The sequence below is a fragment of the Ciconia boyciana genome, chromosome 5 (assembly GCF_034638445.1).
Source record: "Ciconia boyciana chromosome 5, ASM3463844v1, whole genome shotgun sequence".
NCBI classification, from domain to species: Eukaryota; Metazoa; Chordata; class Aves; order Ciconiiformes; family Ciconiidae; genus Ciconia; species Ciconia boyciana.
This window is the reverse complement of record NC_132938.1, coordinates 29,659,019-29,679,999: the sequence shown is the minus strand read 5'-3', so window position 1 is coordinate 29,679,999 and position 20,981 is coordinate 29,659,019. Positions and strand designations below refer to the sequence as shown.

Sequence of the window (20,981 nt, the reverse complement as noted above, 5' to 3'; positions counted from 1 at the left end):
TTAAAGAGATGTTTGTTGTCAAAATTGAACCATGAACTGACCAAGAGGCTAAGCAAGAAGTCATATGGCTAGCCTGTGCTGAAGCTTTCAAGGATGGGAACAATGAAACAGGGTGTATCTTAAGATAATTGCTGAGAATTGCAGCTACTGACTTCCTTTTCAGACCCATCAGCTTCTCTGAAACTATTTTAAAAATTATTTGTGTGGTTACTTCAACAAAAATATGATGTTAATACATGTTTTGATCTATATTGTGATTGATCACTTTCTTTACAAAGGTACACCTTACATCTGGTAGCAGCATGTGATTTTATGTTTTATTAAAGTTGATCTGCTTTATGCTTCTGCATGGTCTGTTATGGATTGTAATAGATAGAGTGCAGCTGGGTGTGGGTATAGAGCCATCATTAATATAAAATGGTAAGATCTAAACTCTTGTCCAAAAACTGGAAGGTCAAATTATTGATACAACAGAAAGTGATTTACAGTCACTGTCATCTTTTGCAATCATGTGAAATTCAAGAACAACATAATGAGTACCATGATTTGAAGTACCATGACTTTCCATTCTGGGAAGAGCAATTGAAGTATGAGGATTTAAAAATCTCAGTTTGCACAAGCAACATGCAAGCATCATTTTCATAAGATTTAAATGCGATCTGAGCTGACATACAGTTATAGAAAACTTCATCATAGTTACGTTAAGCTCTTAAACACCTGTATATTAATCTGATCCTTTTACACATTAAAAAACAGGGTGGTTTTGGACCTGTAATTGCTCAGGCTGTGGAAGTTTGTCAACATTCTTCTTTGTTTGCACAACAATCAAATAGTGTAACTGGAACTCTAAGGAATAACTCCATTAATGTAGGTAGCTAGGCTTGTCTGTGAACAGAAGCATTTGGACTGTAGTGGTAGAAACAGAATTAGGCCACCACTGAATACTTTAAAAATATGATGCTCAAAAGAAAATTCCAGTGATATAGACAGGAGGGTCAGCAGCAGCCACTCACAATAAGGAAAGGGCCCAGGAAGTTGTATATCATTTTCTGTAACATATATTTTGCCAAATGTACTATCAAATTCAGAAGATCTAGGCTGCAGTATTTCTGGCTAAAGCAAATGATCTTTTACAGATAATGACTATCATCTGTGCCATAATGAAACAAACACATACATACCTCTGAAAAACTGACTTCAGTTGTGGGAATTTTCCATAGGGAAAACAATAATTTGTTAGACTGATCAGTCCTTAGTTAGCCAGGGCTTTAAAGATCAACACCCGGATCTTAAGCTCACCTACAAACTGCCAAGCAGGAAAGTGCAGTTTGCAAAGCATAGGTTTTATGTACTTGCAGTGTTCTGCTTAGCAAGTGTGGTGCTGTATTCTGCCCTTAGTTTCTGGACAGATTTCATAGGGAGGGGTTTGCTGTGTTAATTTTGTCTGAAAGTGAGGTGGGCATAAGTTAGCATTGTGAGATATACTGGGAAAAAAGGATCCTAGTTTCTTACTGAACAGATCAGAAGAGTAATTTGGCTATTCTAGACAGGTAATTAACCAGAGACAACTGGGACAGCTCAGGCACAGCCCATTTCTATGCTGACCTATTCATAGCCTGTTGACGATCTCAGTCTTTTACAAAGCACTGTGGTTTTTTGTTTTGTTTTGAACGTTACAGTATTGGTGCATAATTAAATGTTGTCAATCAAGCTAGCATTCATTTTCACCTATTGAAAACACATTTGTGAAAAAAAACCAAAAACAACCAACCTGCGTGGATCCTGTGGAAGCTACCATTTTTTTATCCCCCCTTTTTTTTTTTAACAAAGCCTATAAAGTGTACTAAAGTCATGCATGTTTCAAAAAGATAGCAAAATCCTGTCCAACCTAATATGCTATGGAAAACAGTCTCTAATTATAGATCTAATCCTAAAATTAATTTCATGTTGTGCCTTTTGTTTATTTAACGGTAGGTTCTTAGAAATATGTCTCCAATTTCACTAAAGAATCCTAGAATTAGGAAATGACTAATCAAAATACCAGATCTGGAATACAGGCCAGCTCACACCTCATGGGGGGTAGGTGTTCAGCCTCAGCTTTGGCTAATGAGCTTACCTGCTTTCAGCTGTGCCTGCCCAAGGGATTATAGAAGCAAGTATGTGCCTCAGCCAAAAACGGCAGCATCTGGAAGCACCTTGGTGAAAGAAGTGGGGCTCCAAAAAATGAGGTGGCTTGATGAAGAGTCCAGCCTTCTGCAATATTCTTTGGTCAGGAGAATAACTGAGTTAGAATTTATGACTGCATTAAGCTCTGAGCAAGAAGTGTCTGGTGCAGACTTTATGTGGTGCAGACTGGATGTGGTGTTCTCTGTACAGCAGCTGGTACAGATTGCCTTAAAAAAAATTATGATAACACTTCAACTCTGATCTAAAATATGAGTTCTATTTCCCTCATGGCTAATCCCCTCTCTGTGACCTGGGAGATAATGAATTGTTTTTCTCTCTACTGCAGGTGGTCAGTAGCCTTATCACCTCTCCTTTTGGTACCTGTGGAGCACAAGGGGGAGTTGAGAATCACTCATTCCTTTCAAATTGTATAATTCATTAGCTGAACAAAGTTAAATGCAGAGCAATTGTTTCAGCTAGTCTTGGAGTTTGACTTCTATTTCAGATCTGCAGATGGGGTTTGCTGTTCAAAAGCTTGTTTCCCTCTTCCCACATAAGCTATTATGAGTCAGCTGTGCTTCATTTAGAGGTTAGCGGTGCTGAGAAGGTGTCCCCATTCCCTTTGCTCAGAGCCATACAGTGCTGTACGCTTCTTTTTATGCACTGGTATTTGCTGTCTCCTCAATGAGCTGACTCGGCTCTAACACTGGCTAAGTTAGCTCTTGGCTGCTTTGGCACCAAAGTTGTTTTAAAGGAAATGGCAAGCGGACATGGTTGAGAAGAAGCAGTATTGCGTCGTTGCATCAGTTCAGTTGTCTTGTGAAATGTTTTTCTGACTGTCAGTTGACCTAAGAAAAGTCACGACCTTCTGTTAGAAACTTACTTTGACAATACCTTGCTTATATCTTTAGGCTACCATGGCTGTTACTGAAGCATGAGTGTGAGCCCTCAGGAGAGATGAGTTTGTCAAATGTCTACCCACATGTAAATGCAACAAACTTAATACTTCTCCTCTTGAGGTTATGTCTTTGTGCTGTATTGAGGCTGTATAAAGGCACTCCTGTTAAGCTTTTCTTTAGGGATCAAGACATTACCTTTCATGTGTAAAGTGCTTCTGATAAACCAGCTTTCCCAAAATCTGCAGGATCATTTATGCCCGTAATCACCTAAAATAAAAGCTATTAGTGCTTTTACTTAAGGGCTTCTTAATCCTTGTTTCCATTTTGCAGTGTAGTGTAGAGGATCTCAGTTCTAGCAAAGGAGACATTTTTATTTTTCACAGATTGAAGGGAAGCTTTTTTACATTGTTTTCCATCCCTTCATCATTTTTGGATTTTGGTACTGGAGGTATTGCCGTTTGTACACACTTTTTCTTTTGCCTTGGCTACAGACACAGTGTTTACCAAAAAATTATTGACAGTAGTAGCAGTCTTGAGACAGAAATATTTGTCAGCTCCTCAACGACATTTCGGTCTTGTCAACAGAGACTGAACAGAGAAATGGGGACCCTGCTGTTGACAGTTGTTTGTAATATTGTGCTTTTACAACAAAGCGTAGAGTTAGGTATTCCCATTGTCTTTTCCTTCACTTCCTGAGTGCTTAATGGTACTTTTAGGTACAAGCTTTCTATTTCCATGGTACAACTAAATAATTTGTCAGTTGCAAAGGAAATGAGAAGTGTCATAGAAGTGATGATTCTATCACTGATGAACTTGTTCCTATGCTAGCTGGGAATTAATCTATTTTTGTTTTTGCAGTTCTAGAAAAGCAAAAGGTTCCTTTAGATCAAATCAGTGTGGATGTTACAAAATTTGTGGAAATTTTTTTCTCTGAAATTTGGTTTTCAAAACACTTTAGATGACTCAAAGCAAAATGCTTTGAATGTCAAACTGGAATTAACCATAGGTTAGTTCTTATAGAAGGAAGCCTACAAACGATGTGCTGAATAAGCTCATTTAGCTTGACTTCGATTTTAATTTTCAGAGGCATCAGGAACTTAAAGTGTATGTTATCAATGTTGGTTGTGGTATTTTTAGCATTTTTAATGGAGTCCAGCCCAACACAATTATTTAACAACCCAAACTTACATGCAAATAGGCAAATAGAGTCTTCTTTCAGCAGTTTAAAAGAGTTATCTCATTTTGAGCAAAAGATCTTACAGACCTAGTAGCTTTAAAGACATCTTGCACTGTCCCAGCTGTTTAATGATGTACATACTTTCTAAAGATAAAGAGGATGACCCATCTTGTTCTGGTTTTTTCTGTGCTCTTACATCATACACAGTAAAGCTTTGGTACACTTCAGCACAGATATGGAGGATTTACTTACCTACCAGTGACAAAAAATCTTCGAAACTAAGTTATCTAGCATTTTCTACTATCTTTACATAACTTATGGGTAATAACTAGTTTTACATATTAATTCTACTTAACATAGAGTCTATCATGACACAAATCCTTTTATTCTCAAAGTAGATACTTAAGCTAACTGGACAGTATTGTTGTGGATTGACCTTGGCTGGCTGCCAGATGCCCACCCAGCTGCTCTCTTACTCCCTCCCCTCAACAGGACAGTGGGGGAGAAAACAACATGAAAAATCTCTTGGGTTGAGCAAAAGACAGGGAGATCACTAACCAGTTGCCATCAGGTGCAAAACAGGCTTGACTTGGGGAAAATGAATTGAATGTATTGCCAATTAAAAATAGAGTTGGATGGTAAGAAACAAAGACAAAAACACCTTCCCCCCACCCCTTCCTTCTTCCCAGGCTCAACTTCACTCCTTCATTCCCATCTCCTGTACCTCTTCCCTGCTGTGAGCAGCACATGGGGGATGGGGAATGGGGGTTGTAGTCAGTCCATAACAGTTCCTCTCTGCTGCTTCTTCCTCACACCACTTCCCTGCCCCAGCCTGGGGTCCCTCCTACTGTCTGCAGTCCTTCCAGAACAGCTCCCGTGTGGGTCCTCTCTATAGGCTGCAGTCCCTCAGGATAAGCCTGTTCCAGTGTGAGTCCTCACTGACAAGACCTTGTTTCAAAGCATTGAAAGAGTACTCTCTTTTTTGTGACATCTAACATGTTTTATAGCAGAAACAGTTTGCTAAAATTAAACTTGTGAAATCTTTTGACAAATCTTCATGTTTTAGACAATAAATGACCTAACAACTTTGCTATGGTGTAAAAGGGACAATTTAGCAATAAAGCTACATCAGACCATGAAATGTATGGAGTGTGGGAATAAGTTTGTAGATATTTGAGTTTCAGTGATCTAATGAATAAAGAGTCAAACTGGATGGGTCAGGAATCACGATTAAGGTTCTAAGCAATCTGGTATGGCTCTAAAATATTTTCTCCATCCACAGTCACTTCTGTTGACTTGCTCATTAGAGTGACCAATATAATCACCATAACAACCTAAGATGGGGAGAATCTCTCCCTCTTATTTGCTTGTGATAGAGCAACCCCCTATAGTTTTAGCATTTCTTCAACAAACTGAACGCTTCTTTTGGCAAATAACATGTGTGGTATCACAGGTTGGCATCAGGTTAGAGAAGGATACCTGTACAATAATTTATGCCTCAGTAAATCTCCATCTTTAAAAATTAGAGATTAATTTTAACCCTGAAACTTTAGGTTTTTATGCTACTTTTTAAGAAAGTGAATATATAATAAAGGAATGCTTTAGTCATGTAAGAGCACCTTGGTTTTAGTTGTAAGACAATGGAAAATATCGCCTGGTGTACATCAGTGAAGAAACCTTTGGGCTATTTGGTAAGTAGCTGGGGTGAGATTGTAAACGTAAACCATCACAGTGACATAATCCCCCAGTACATTGTTTTAGCAGGAAGAAAGCAACTGCTGTAACTGCCTTAGGGATGTTATGGAATTGCGATATGGCATGAGAAATAACAGCTGGGGGAAAAGGAGGTGTGTGTGAAAATCCATAAAGATGTGGCCTCTATTATGAAAATGCTTGAGAACTTTTGCTCTAAGAAAGCATTTCTTGACTGTATTTGTATTATTTGTCCTATTATTTACATACTTGGGTTGCTATACATCAGGATGGAAGCACCAAATGCATTGATTACACAGGAGCTGTTAATAAAACTTCTAAAGCCTGAAACTTAAGAAATAAATGCTTTTGAACCATAAGATTCTTATAAAATAAGCTTCTTATTGACTACAACTTCTTTTTTTGCATGGAATCACTCTTAAAATTACTCCTATCCAGATATCCTGAAATACTTTACTTATTTAATAAAGTTGCAGAAGTGAATTGTGTCTATTTTCTTAACAGAAGTTTTGAGCTAATCAGAGGCAGGTGACATGTATTATATACATGATATTCCTTCTTAGGCATCAGTTTGAGTGGAAGTTTGAAGTATTGTTTTGATTTTGTGCGAATGTACCTCAATAGATACAAAAGGAATATGTCCAATTGAAGAGAATACTGGCAGGAACCAGAGATGAGTAAATGGCGTGCAGCTGTTCTTAATTCATTGTGTTACTTTAATTTCTTTCACGCCACTTTCCTTGTCATGAAGAATTTGGAACCTGCTTCATTTACAGACATCTTTTTAGCAGGCTTTTTATTTTTCCATAAGAGAGTGACACATTTAAAACTATTTAGAACAAAACTTGAGCATATGCTAAATTCATCCCTATTCAGAAAACACTTCAGCACATGCTTGAAAGATGCTCTGTAGAGAAGCTATCTAGCCTCAAGATTGAAATTCCAAATACGCAAAAGTCAGTGCTTTTCAAAAAGTGGTTGGCACCTAACTCTGCTGTTGATTTGAATGGGGTCTGCTGATGCTTACTAGTTCTGAAAAAAATTGTCCATTTATTCTATGGCTACTTTTTTATCCCCACATGCAGGGATATGAAGAGTTTAAGCAGTTTCTTATCAGGATCTTGAGCACAGCTCTAAACTTAGGAATTCCCTTAATTACCCATGGTCTGACAGAGAGGCTCTGCAACTTTTCCCAAACCTGTGACCTCTGATTTGAGGCATCCAACTAATGCTTATTAGAGTAGTGCACCTCTAATTAGATTAAGCTTTAATTTAAGACTTTGTGCATTGTGGATGTTCAATGCCTTTCAGAACTGGATGTCTCATATTGGATATCCAATGAAAGAGGTTAAATCTTGATATGGCAGTCTCAAATACTCAGTTTAGTGCTTCAAAATATATAGGCAAATAAAGTTAAGAACATTCTTTTTATTTGTAATGTTTTCATTAACATAATTTTGAACTGCTTATAAAGCAAATGTTCTTCTCTAATTTAGATAGGTTTAATTTTGGAAGGATGACTAGGTACCCTGGTTACAACAACTGTTTAGTATGTTATTTAGATAAAAATGCATCTGCAGTATTTGTATTCTAAGTGTTTCAGCATTCCATGAGGGAAAAAATGGAACAGAGGGGTAAGTGACATAAAAGTGTAATGGTTCTTTAGGCCTAAGATAATAATGCAACACCCTCCCACCCCCCCGTTACTATAAATTTTAAAATAGGCACAAATGATATATATTTGAATAGCTTACACCCTCATATTTTTAAAATTCTTGTGTAAAAATTTTTTAAAAATCTTATCTAAACCATAAGCCTTTAAGTGCAGAAAAGTTGGATGAAATTGAAGTAGAAGAAAATAACAAAGAAACACAAGCAAGGTGGGATGTGTTGAAAGGTAAATTGCATTCATTATAATTGCACTCATTATTGAAAGGTAATCTGCACTCATTATAAATAATGATTTTTATGTCTTGGGTAGGGGAGAAAGGATATAAATAGGGACATACAAACTCTATCTGAAAATAAGAGCTGTATTGACAATACAAGATTGTAGAAATTACAGAATGAAGCTGACATTGTAATAGAGAAAGTGAAGGGAAGGTAAAGATGGAAAAATGAAGGAAATGTAATTACATGGGAAGTTAAATCATATGAAGAGTAATTTCCACTGCATCCAGAATAAGAGAGATTCTGGGGAGAAGAAAGCAGTGGTCTCCAACAGATGGCAAGAATCATTCAGACACTGAAGAGCTTGACATTGTTGAAGAAATGAAATGCATTCTTTGTCTCACTATTTACAATGGCAAATTTAGGACAGATGTCTGAAAGACAAGCATTTTCAGGAGTGTTGAAAGGGAAATATTAAGGGAAAGCAGAAAAAGAAAAAAAAATTGATCTTTAACTGGCTGGTTTAAAAACAAAGCCAAGTGAACTGGATCCAACCTGAAAATATGAAGAAAATTGTGACTTAGTTTGACTGGTATATTTTGAGTAGTATGGCCAAACTGTCTGTGAAGTTTCTTTATTGATTTCAAACTGTGATTCAAAATATGTCCTGACACAAACAGCTGCAAAATAGCCAACAGAGTACTTTTTGGAAGAATTGAGAATTTTATACTGAAGGAACTAGTACAAATAATACAGAGATGTTGATCAGACTTGAAAAGAATTGAAGATTTAGGATTTTTTTAAAGCTATTTCCTTCCACATCTTGATTTTGGTTTTCTGTCCATGTTATGTCTTCCTCCAGTTTATACTCTTGTAATCAGTGTAGCCTGACAGAGAGACTCATCAGGATTTTATCCCATGGTAGGAACTATCCAAAGGACCTAATTCCATTACTGCATCTTTTATGTGTCCCTGTCTCTTCCTTGCTTCTGTCTTGCCTTCCATACAGAAGGATGACCTACAATTTCCCCTTCTCTCGGGCTGTCTCCCAACTTCACTGAAATTTTTCCCATGTGACTCTGAGTCCAATGTCTCTATTTAAGGTCTGCTTCGTTGGCATGAGGTTTATCTTCTCTGTCACGGGCACCTTCATGCAGTGAAAAGCACATAAAAATTATCCAAATCTGACAGGGCTAGGTGGGATCTGGGCTAGCTGAAGAAAATATTTAAAAAGACAGTACAGCAATGCATGAGTCGAAAGTAAATCTCCTTTGTAGAATTGTTTTAGTGTTTTCAATTATTCTTTCATGTTACTTGAATTTGACAAGAAAGAATATTTTTATTAGACTATGGTTGCCCTTCGTGGGCTGCCAGATATCCACCGAGTTGTTCTCTCACTCCCTCCCCTCAACAGGATAGTGGGGGGAGAAAACAAGATGAAAAGTCTCTTGGGTTGAGCGAAAGACACGGAGATCACTTACCAGTTGCCATCAGGTGCAAAACAGGCTTGACTTGGGGAAAATGAATTGAATGTATTGCCAATTAAAAATAGAGTTGGATGGTGAGAAACAAAGACAAAAACACCTTCCCCCCCCCCCTTCCTTCTTCCCAGGCTCAACTTCACTCCTTCATTCCCATCTCCTCTACTTCCTCCCTGCTGTGAGTGGCACGGGGGGGATGAGGAATGGAGTTGCAGTCAGTGCATAACCGTTCCTCTCTGCTGCTTCTTCCTCCTCACACTTTCCCCCGCTTCAGTGTTGGGTCCCTGCATGGGCTGCAGTCCTTCCAGAACAGCTCCCATGTGGGTCCTCTCTATGGGCTGCAGTCCCTCAGGATAAGCCTGCTCCAGCATGAGTCCTCCACAGGCTGCAGTTCCTTCAGGACATATCCACCTGCTCCAGCATGAGTCCTCCACAGGCTGCAGTTCCTTCAGGACATATCCACCTGCTGTGGCGTAGAGTCCTGCACAGGCTGCAGAGTGGATACCTGCTCCACCAGGGTCTCTTCCACGGGCTGCAGGGGAATGTCTGCTCCAGTGCCTAAGGCACCTCCTCCCCTCCTTATCCCACCTCGGTGTTCACAGGATTATTTCTCACACTTCTTTTTTCCTCATTCTCACTCCCCTGTGCAGCATTTTGCCCTTTTTTAAACATGCTTTCCCTGAGGTGCTGCCGTCATGGCTGAGGGCTCAGCAGTGCCTTGCAGTGGGTCTGTTGGTGCCGGCTGGAACCGGCCGTGTCCGGCACAGGGCAGCCCCGGCCTCTCCTCTCCTCACAGAGGCTTCCCTGCAGCCCCCCCATTGCCACCTAAACCCGATACTGAGAAAGCTGGGAAAAACAGGCAAGTTTTCTTGGGCATAATCCTCTCACTAAATCATATAAGAGGAAGCAAAACAGAGGGCATTAAAGTGAGAGAAATTATATCTAAATTTTATTTTAATTATGAGAAGTTAATTATGTCCATGAGAGACAAAACAGTAGCTAATACAGTGAAAGCTTTTGGCTGGAGGGCCGTGTGATATGTTTTAGCCATTGGTGGAACCGTCAACATCAGAAGACACTCATAAACCATTATAATTACCAGCTGAATTTTCCTTTGACAGAAATACTAATAATACTTCATTCTATCTGTATCAGGTGTTGTCATTAAACATATCTTTTCCTTCAGACCTTACTTTTCTTGTAGTATTAAAGCTTATGAGTATGAGACAACTACTACTTTGATTTTATTAATCTTTTATCATATAATTAGTTTCTTAAGTTTCTTAAGATCTGTTATCCTGCATTTAACTATACTTTTCCAAGGGGTTAAAAGAGCACCGAACCACTGCTCTTCCTAGTTGTAGAAATGTTGGCATTCTTCCTCCAGAACGTGTATGTATCCTTTTTATTTTCTTCAGTAGTATAATATGACTGAGTGCTGTTCTCTAAGGATTGGTTGGTGTTTTCTGTTATGGTATAATGTGTCCTAGAAGAGAACAAATATGCAACTTTTCTAGGAGTGTGGAAAAAATGCAAGGAAGGGCCTGAGAATGTGTTTAGAAGGGAACAGTCACCTGGCGTACACACTCGGCAGCCAAGCTGTCCCTCTTGTCAGGAAACGGAGGCTGCTGGGAGTTGTGGAAATTGTGCTTTCAAGCCAGCGTTCATGTGAAAAAATTGCAGACTATGCTTTTATTGTGAAATAGTTGATTTTAACTGCTGATACTAAGGAGAAAACAGTTTGTAGATTTCCCTGCTGGGCGAATTCCAAAGGATAGATCTATTGGCATCTATTGAAGTGTGTCAGAAGAAAATCACTTATTGGTGCGCTTTTGCTGAGTTATGGAGAAAACATCTGAAATGCAATATTAGATGTTCAGTTCCAAGTGGACTGTGCATGAGAAATTCATAGCTGGAGGGAGGCCAAGAAAATCTGTCCATCTTCTGTTTTAATTGAAATGAAAAATGTACCAAGATTTCGTAGTAAATTAAAAGAGGTATTAAAATTTTTGAAGACAGTAATGAGTTTAGGAAAGAAGTTTTGCTGAAAAGACCAGATGCTAGGTGGAATGCTGTTCTCCTTTGATCTGGAGCAAAAGTCCATGACAATCCAGATATTCAATAGAAACAGGACACAGGAGGTAAAAAAGGCATTCTATAGCTTCGTATGTCTCACATGTGAGATTGTGAAGTCAAGCAGTCACAAGATCCTTTTAAGGTCAGGAGAACATGGCAATTTGGGATTGGAAAAAAATTGATTTGCTGAAGGTCATTACCATATCAAGAAGTCTGCAAATTGCTGCTGTAAGTTAGACAAGTTTCTAAGTTAGAATGGATGAGTGTGGTTTGATTTTGCTCCTTTTAATGGGATTCCTAGAAATTTTCAAGACAGTTTGAGATTAAAGATGAGATTTCATTCCACGTTGGTAGAGCTTTTGCTACGAAAGAGCCAGGTGAATGTTGTCACTTTTCCTTGCGTTTACTGAGGCTTTACCAGTGAATTTATGGGCTGCAACTGTGCAACTTGGTACTGAGAGTGTACTAAGCTAAGTTCTGTAACAAAGTGGGTTCAGTAACATCGTTGCTGCGAATTGAACAGTTTCATTTTCCATAAGCTTCTTAAAGATGTTCTGTAAAAGTTGATTTGATTAAAAAGATTATTTTCTAATTGAAATATCAGCAAACTTGACCTGCGATACGAAACTCAGGCTGCATACTTTCCTCTTCAAGCACTCTCATATACCATGTTATGCTTTGCATACCTGAGACACAGGCTTGTTTTGCAGATCTACTATGACAATCCTAGTAAAAATATACCCTAGCTAGGATCTAGGCCAGTTCACATTAGCTTTAACTAATGGCATCATTTAACTCCATGACATTTAAAATGGCTGATGCCAGGAGGAAGGATCCCAGATCTGTTTTTATAATGCAAGTTAGAAAATGGATGCATTCAGAATGCAGAGTTGCACCAAATTTATTTATCCATTTCTAGAGTAAAGATGTTCTTTCATTTCTTATCAGACAGGAATTGATTCTGATGGTGCAATTCAAATATTCCTAACCCTTTCAAAGTGCTTTATGGTGCTGGGCAGTGATGACACATTCTGTAAAACCACTGCTTCAGCTGCTGTGAGCAGGCTCTGATCTTCCCCACTGGTTCCTGCCACTGCACTGTCCCTTTTCTTGTCCTAGAACAAATGTTTTTGCTGCCAAAAAGCTATTCAACCCAATGATCTGATCCAAGTGAAATAGTTAATTTTTTTCCCCTTTTTCTCTCCTCCACCCTGTGCCCAGCAAAAAAATTAAAAATGTGGCAGGAGAGGAGAGGAAAGGCTGTTTTATTCAGACAGGCTAATGTCCAGAGCTAGTTCATTACATGGCCTCGAAAACATCCAGAAGCAACAAACACTGTTGCATGAGGAATTGTGACCTTATCATTACAGGGATGGTTGAGCGTTTTAAAACTAAAATGATTAACCAAGCTTGAGCTGCAGTTCCAGTTGCATTTTTTTGGGGCTGCCATAAACATTGTCTTTTGGGAAAGAATGTAGGTGGTTATTTTCAGTCAGCTCAGTCCTCTAGTCCAGTTCAGTTTGTGCAGATGCAGTCCATAGGTAGTGCAACCTGGGAACAATCTGAAGAGGAGAGAGGGAAGGGGAAAATGTGTTGTTTAAATTAGTTTCAGCAGCACTGAATATGAAACTGTAGACTTGCATTGCAATTGTTGGAGTAGAAGGAGTCCCTTTTTTACCAGTTCAGTCCATCTGGCAATAGCTGGTGATAAACAGAAAACTTTTAGTTTAGATGAATGTCAGAAATGACCCATATAATAAGGAACTGTGCTGTTCTGATCAACAGCTTTTTCACATGTTGTTATTCCCATCTACTGCCCCCCCCCCCAGTATTGCCAAAACTAGTTTATGTGCCTTGTATTCCCCATAATTAATGAATCCTTACTGGAGAAAAGAAGTAAATAGGTTGAAGCTTTTCTGTGTGTATTTGGCATTTATCTTCTTCTCTGGTCTGTTTCCTGCTTGGTTTGTAACATGTTTAGTATTAGTATGTTACACCATCAGTCAGATTAGCATTCTGGCACTGCAGGGCCACACAGTTTATAAAACACACTTAGCAATTTGGTAGACTAATTATGCATTTTGAGGTTTACTGCATTCTTTTCTTGTATCTGTGGCTGTTAGTGTAATTATTCAGACTTTATGTTTACTTGAAAAAAAAACCCTATTATTCTTACTAAAATGTATTTTTACCTTATCTCTAACCTTTTTATTTAAATTCCTACTCCTCATTAAATAAGCAGTCCCTTTTGCTTGTATTTTAAATAGCTTGTCTCCTACTTTTAATGTCCTTTAAATTAAATTATTCCTTGCTCTGTAGAATGCTGTGTCTATACCACTGTTTGTCTACGTACAGAGCAATTTAGCACTGAGCAGACTTGCCTGTTTGAAAGATATGTTCCGTCTATCACAAGCTATTGGGCTTGATGCAAGAATTAATGGAGGGACTTGTTTTGTGCAAATGATCAGAATAGAGAATCTTTGAGTTTTGTTCTGGTCTCAGTTTAGGTGAAACAACCTTGCTCTGAAATACTGTGTTACTCAAAGTATGACCAACTTATGCAGTTGTGTGGAACTTGAGAGGTCTCCTGCAAAGCAATAAGGATATGTCTGCCTGCTGCTGGGTTAGAGGTCTGTGGGCTAGCTTGGAGAGAGCTGATGCATCTGTGCTCTGCAGCTCCGTGTGGTGTGAGCGAGCCAGTGGGGTGCTGTTCCTGCGCGCATTAGTCCTGTGCAGAACTAAATGTGTACAAACACAAGGTAGCTTTCCTTAATTTACCGGAGAAGGTTGTTGAGACTGTAGCACTTGTTACTATTGCAGTGAGAATCCAGGATGTATATAACACTGTGATACAATAATTGCTATTACCCTGAAATTATGCTTTTTGACTCAGAGGTGTGGAGGGCATGGGACACTCACCTATTGCACTGTAATTTACTTGCTGGGTGAATGATGGAACAAAAAATAGAAGAGGTGGATTGAGGAACTGTGTTAAAAAGACAAGATTCTAACCCAGGCACCTGCTTTCCAGAAGAGTGTTCCAGGATATGGATGTGCCTGGGATTAATACTGAACTGATGTCGTTTTACAGGAATGCAAGATTCACAGATCTGAAGATGGATCATGATTCCGTTGCAAGGACAGGTCCTGGGTTTAGTCCCTCCTATCATCTCTCTTTGTTTTAAAAATTCTAGTATAATTGCTATAAAATTCCATCTTCTTGGCCATGAATGTTGAATTCAGTGCTCTGTTGTCCAGCCGCTGAGTACTCCTAAAAGATCAGATAGCTCCAAGGAACTGTAGCCCTTCTCTGTCAGGGTTGTGTGAATTTTAAAAGGTCTAAAGCAGCCCATGCACATGACCTCAGCCAAAATGTCACTGCTTCTTGGTACATGCCATGGCAGGGACTATTTTGCAATTGTGCCTCAGGGGATACATGATGATTTTGTGAATCATGTTGTTGAAATTCCACTTGTGTAAGCCCTATGTGCCCCCCCCCCCCCCCCCATTTAGGATAATTTGATTTGTTTAAATAACTTTAGTGTGAAATTTTTGTGGGTGGGGGAGACCCAGAATTTTGCATGGGTATGTTATCCTCTTATCACAACAGTTACTTAAAATGTAGTCCCAGCGTCAGCAAAAGAATGTAGGCAAGAGATAACTGTGGGGAGGTTAGCAATTTAAAGACTTCCTGCTGTAAAAGCTTCAATATTTTTAATCTTTAAATCAGAACTTTTGTGTTTTCTTGTTAAGCTTTCCCAAGCAATAAAAATGTTATAAAAAAAATCTTTGCAGTACAAATAAATGGCAATGAGTTTGTTCAAGTACAAAATATAATGCAAAAAATGGAGGATGATTTTACATTTTTATAGCAGGTCAAGATACTGTGCAAAAGTCACAAAGTGAGTAGTCATTAAAGAGATAGCATCTTTTAAAAGAAAACTTTGTGATTCTGAAGTGAATTTCTTTCCCTTCCCTCCACCTTTTTTCCCTTTCCCCTTTTCCATGGAAAGCTATTTTAGTGTCACCAGATTTTGGTCTCACAGCCAATCACAGGTAGATTTGATTATCATCCTGGTGGTATTTTTCAAAAATACCTGTACAACTTCAGAGCAGAAATTGCACTGGAAATCATTGGCATGTGGTACTAACTCATATAGTCACTTTTGAAAACTGCACTCTGCAGTTTTGAAAGTTCTTTTAATTTGGAGGCTCACCACTTTTTTTTGCTGACCTCCCAGCATTTACTTTGAATTCTGAATGCAGAATCTGTCCCTGAATTATATGGAAAAATGTGATTCCTGGATGAACAGATCCATTAGTCACTGTATGGTGGGAGTGAGAAGAGATTGTAGCAGAAAATGGGTGTACACTGGTGCTAAGAGTTTTTGTTGGCAGTACTCGGGGGGGAGAAATCTTAACATGGGGACTTGTGGACATAGTTTTAGCTTGATTAGAATGAGGGGAAAGACTTGCTGTTATTTCAGTGGGGCAAGATTCAATTCCTTAGTTTTTGTTGAGATTTCTGGAGAGGGAGAAGACAAAGAGGGTACCTTCGAATATACTCATCAGGCACTGAAAAAATAGGGATTGTTTTTTACCAAGTCTAGATAAAATTTGAAACCCACCTTTTTTATCCATCCCTTCAAAGACATTGCAACTTGAAAAAGCTCTAATGAAATTTTTCTTTATTATGCTTTGCTTTCCCTACTCTTAGGTGAGGTTGTATTAGTCTGTAGATACCAGAATTCGCCACTAGTTCATTAGGCAGTGAAGACTATAACTAGACTGAAAGGTGAGGAAGAGACAGACTTGCTGAACCCTTGGAGCTGCATCCTGTGTGCTTTACATCCTAGCTTTTATCAAGTCGGGAGGTCGGGTGTAAATGACCCACACAACTCTTGGAAGAAGCCAGTCCCAAAATGTCTGATGATGGAAAGGATCTACCCCATTTGGTGCTACCTGTGTCCAGTTTGCTCAGATAATGAGAACAGGAGTGCTAAGGCTTGACAGTGCTCAAGAGTTTTCCCCCTTCAGAAGGCTAGTTGGGATGGTCATATAGCATGAGTTTGATTTGTTTACAGCATGATTACTGGCAGGGTCTGGTCTTGAGAATGGGCTGAGGTCCCTGCTTATTGTACAAGTGGATATGCTCTGAGTGTGAAAAAAATGGTGCTGGAGCCTGACTAGATGGCCTAGAAAGGCCTTCATCAAAGTAGGGAGCTGTCATAAATATTAGATTTTAATAGTTTGTTCTTGATGAAGATTCAGAATTTGGTCTATGGCTTGTGAAACTTACGTCTAAGAACTTTATGCCTACTGCATATGACAGGGCATTAGCAGAGAAAGGTTGCTCTGGTAGGTGAAGTGTGGGACAACAGTTTAGGACAGGGTAGGTGTTCAACCTGTAAAATCAGATAATTCTATGTCAGTAGGATAGAGGAGAAAGACTGTGGAGGTAAAACCATCACCTTGGGAAAAATAGGTAAGCAAGTTGATGAATTGGGCAGGAAAGCCAGCTGCAAAGTAGAATGGTAGCAAAAAGAGAAACTTTATGGAAACACCAAAACCAGAGCAGCTCCAGAACCCAATTAGCCTTAATTTTTCTGTATGACTTCCATGCTTAGTTTCAGCCAAAGTTGGCTGTATCCAGGCTATTCTTATTGTGTGTTTATCCAACCTGTGTCAGAAAGAAATTTGTTTTGTGTTATTTCTAGTCCAGTTTTGTAGAGAGTCAGAGGACTGTGAAACTATCTAAGAGTTTATTTGGTGTTCCAAACTAAGCTACCAAGCTTCTCCAGATTCCTTTTTTTCTTAGGTACTTATTTTTTGACAGTATTATGATAGCATTAAGGAATGTCATCTTATTTGTGAGGTACAGGCATTGCTTATATATTGTATGTACTGACTAGTCAACTCAATACATGCTTTGAACCAACTATCAAATGGTGATACTTTTGTTCTAAATATGTTGTTTTGATTTCACAGGTGCCTGCATAAATATCACCAACAGCCAGTGCCAAATGCTGCCATATAACTACACCACTATAACTTCAGTTCTTTCCATTGTCAAAAGTATTGAAATGGAAAAGTTCCTGAAGTTCTTCAGTTATCTCAATCGTCTCAGCTGCTATCAACACATCATGCTGTTTGGCTGTAGTCTTGCTCTTCCTGAATGCATCAGTGACGGTGATGACAGGTATTTGGGAATGAAAATCAGTCAGTGACTAGAGCCAATTGTGGTAAAATACTCTCTGTCTAATCAGACAAGGGAAGATCCAAACTAAAACCATGACCTTCTCATTGCAAAACTCCTGTCTGTCAAAGCTATTCACAACATTTCTGCCATGATAAGCCAACTGCAATAGAGTTCTCTTAGAAAAAATATTGCCACTATATGGAATAAAACTGTGATATTAGGGCAGTCAGGCTTATTTTCTTAAAAAAGGCTGCCCAAAATTCTTGTACCTCATTTCTCCAATCTGGATGTGCTGAAATGAAATCCTTTGTAACAACATAAATGCATTGGATATTTATAGTATTGGCATAAAGTGTGGTGGCTGTTAGTTAAATTAAACTTCAAATTTTTTTTAGTCTTTTCCTTCAGAAAAGTTAATATTTTAAATATATTTTATGGTATTAGATTAGCAGGATGTATTCAGAGTGACATAAACTGTTTTGGAAGCTTAAGAAGCATGTCTTGTTTTCTGCATTTACATAATTACACAGCATTAGTATCATGTGCATGCACTTTTTTCATTGAGTTTGATGTGAAAAAGGATCAGTGAGTTTAACAGTGCTAAAATCAAAATACGGCACAAAAAGGAAAAAAAGGAATTTTTTTTTAAATATGTACACAATCTCTGATGTTTCTGGAGGGGGAAAGAGAGAGGGTAGATTTCTTTCTCCTTATTTTAATTTATCCTTATTTCCAATTTCTCCACTGTGAAATTAAGTGGAAGAGAATATGGCAATTGAATAAGTGATTCAATTAACATAACAAGAACCAAGAAGATGAAAGCTGTGCAATTTAGGACAGATAGGATGCTTATGAAAAAGGTTCTATGAGATGACATAGCTGGTCTAAAATATAATTGCCAATGAAAGGTACAGTCCCACTCCAGGCCATATATGCCTGACATTTCCATTGCACCAGAGTGATTCCTGGATTGGCCAGTTAAGCTCACTGAACTGACAGAAAATTAACACAGAAAAAAAGTGTACAGATGATTATATGGATAGGATTAGGGTGGAGGTAAGGCAGCATGGGTAATGGTAGAACGAGACTGACCATTAGACGGGCTAAGCTGTTTAATCCAAATACGCCTGTGTGTGTATCTTTGTTAGACTACCAAAAACTGTTTTCAATTAACTGTTTACTTCAGTGCACGATTAATTATAGCCCCCCTACTCCAGTTCAGTATTACAATTGTTCCAGTTAAAGAATCTGATAACATACAGCCTTAAGCTGCCTCCTGTCTCTAGAAATCATAGAAAAAAATGGGAAAAGTGGGTTCAGGTAATAAATTGATGCATTTAAATGTTCAACAACAGAAGAAGTCATTTCTCTGTTTTGTCACTTATTCTGCCTTGTTTGGAATTTCACTTTCACAAACCTTTTGAGAGTGAGTGGTGCATGTGAAAAGTGCAAAGCTCATAAATCAATCAAATAAATAGAGTCATGAAAGGATAAGATTTTTACCTTTCCTTTTCCATTTCTTTCCTGAAGGCATCTTTCTTGCAGGGCTTACGTTATGACAGCTGCCTTGCTAATTTAAAAAGAATAGAAGTTCAATCAATGTTTGGAACATGCTGGTTTTTGCTCTGCTTTTGGGTGGCAATCAAAATACTTTGAGATTCAAGAAACAGGGTTTTTCTTGGTGTGTGGGTTTTTTTTCACAGCAGCAATCTTCTCCCATTAATTTTTAATGTCAAAGCTGGAACTGGATTTCCATGTCCTGGTTTATGTTCTGGAGGTCACAATGCCTCCCTCTATTGTTATTTTAAAATCTTTTTTGTGGAAACTGTTCTAGCCCCTGCAGGCTGATTGGGAGGAAAGTCCAATGTGAGACTGTAAATTATGCAGGATTACATTAGGATCTGACTTCACTTTAAATAATCATATGTCTCTAGAGTGTGTCATGGGTGACACTGAAAACATAGGCTGAGTGGCAACTACAGGAAGAACCGTAAGGGTGGATTGACAAAGTGCTGGTTTGTTAAATCTAGTTTGCTTAACCTGAGTTGTCCTAGTTTAACTTCTGCTTTCTTCTTTAAAGAGAATACTTTTTTCTGTAGGCAACTGAGTGATTTTTGTGATTACTGTTTTTCTTGTAGCACCCAGTTATTACAGGCAAACAGATGTATTTCAAAGCCAAGAATAATGATTTTAAGAAGCATCATATCTGTATAAAGTAGTTATTTAACACCTTCCTGTCCCCTCTCACCTCAGTGCCTCCCCCCCAAATAACTCCTCTCAGTGAGATCTGGAGAAAACTCTTTGTTGGTATGAAAAGCTCTTGGTATAATAGGGGAAGTTACTTTGTATGTGTCACGTGCAGATACGAAAATGGAAGAGACAGGTCTGGTTTAGGTCTGTTGAATAGGGGCATCTGGGAAATAGAAACATGCTGAAGGAGAAGCAGAAGAGCCACTGTGGAAAGACTCTGATGATAATGAATGGGGGGGTGTCCATATGCTGTAGCCCTTTTTTGGGACTATGGTTGTTTTTAACATACAGTATCACAAAACATAACACTAGTATGGAGAACAAGTGTTATTGAAATTGTCACTAGTTCCTCCAGTCAATTACAGCTGTTTCATTCTAATTGCCACTGCATTTCTGATCATAATTTTTCATCTATTGATACTTCATTGTTTTATAGAGCAATTGTTTCAAATTTATGTAAAGCATAATTTGACAAATGCTGCTTAAACAGTAGAGAAGAAATGAAACTCATGTGATACTCAGATGTCTATTCTTAGGTCTTGTCGAGAGAGTCTGTGTTGGCAGCTGCAGCCATGGGAGCAATAATTATAACAATGCATTACAAGAAGCAACAAGAAAGAAAGTTACTAATCTTTGGCATCCAGTGTGCTGTCATTACACAGCTTTGCTCTGATATTTAAACTCATGTCTGTTTCACATTTATCTTTCACGTGTTTATAAACATTGTATTAATTAACACTTGAAGGAGATTAAGTTTCTAGGCAGAGAGCATCTTCAGTGTTTGTGTAACACACAGTGTAGTTAGGTACTGGGATTTCTGAATGCTACCACAATACCGTTGTTCTTAAAAATTGTTCTTCTGCATCTTACTGTAATGAAAATCATGTGTGGCAGTAAAAATATATTAGTTTAAAAAGCTGTATTTAATTCCAGCAACTGGGTGGACAATCAGCTGGCCCTGCTCTTTTAAGAAAATATATAACAGTGTCTTTAATATACTACTTTCCAGTAAAGGTAAAGTTTGAAAGTACAACTAAAACCTGTGTGAGAACGGAACATGGAAAGTTGAAGTGCAATAAGACTTTTTGCTTGCTTATTACTTGCTCATAATTTGGATAGTAAGAAACTGT

General features: G+C 38.4%; 1 protein-coding gene across 1 annotated transcript in view; it reads left to right on the top strand.

Annotated features, from left to right (window-relative positions):
- The window catches only part of CORIN (corin, serine peptidase), a 161,187-nt gene that overhangs the window by 38,505 nt on the left and 101,701 nt on the right, over positions 1–20,981 (top strand). The window contains exon 4 of the mRNA XM_072862094.1: positions 17,391–17,601. Within this exon, the coding sequence (XP_072718195.1) occupies positions 17,391–17,601 (211 nt within the window). The remainder of the gene's footprint in view (positions 1–17,390; positions 17,602–20,981) is intronic.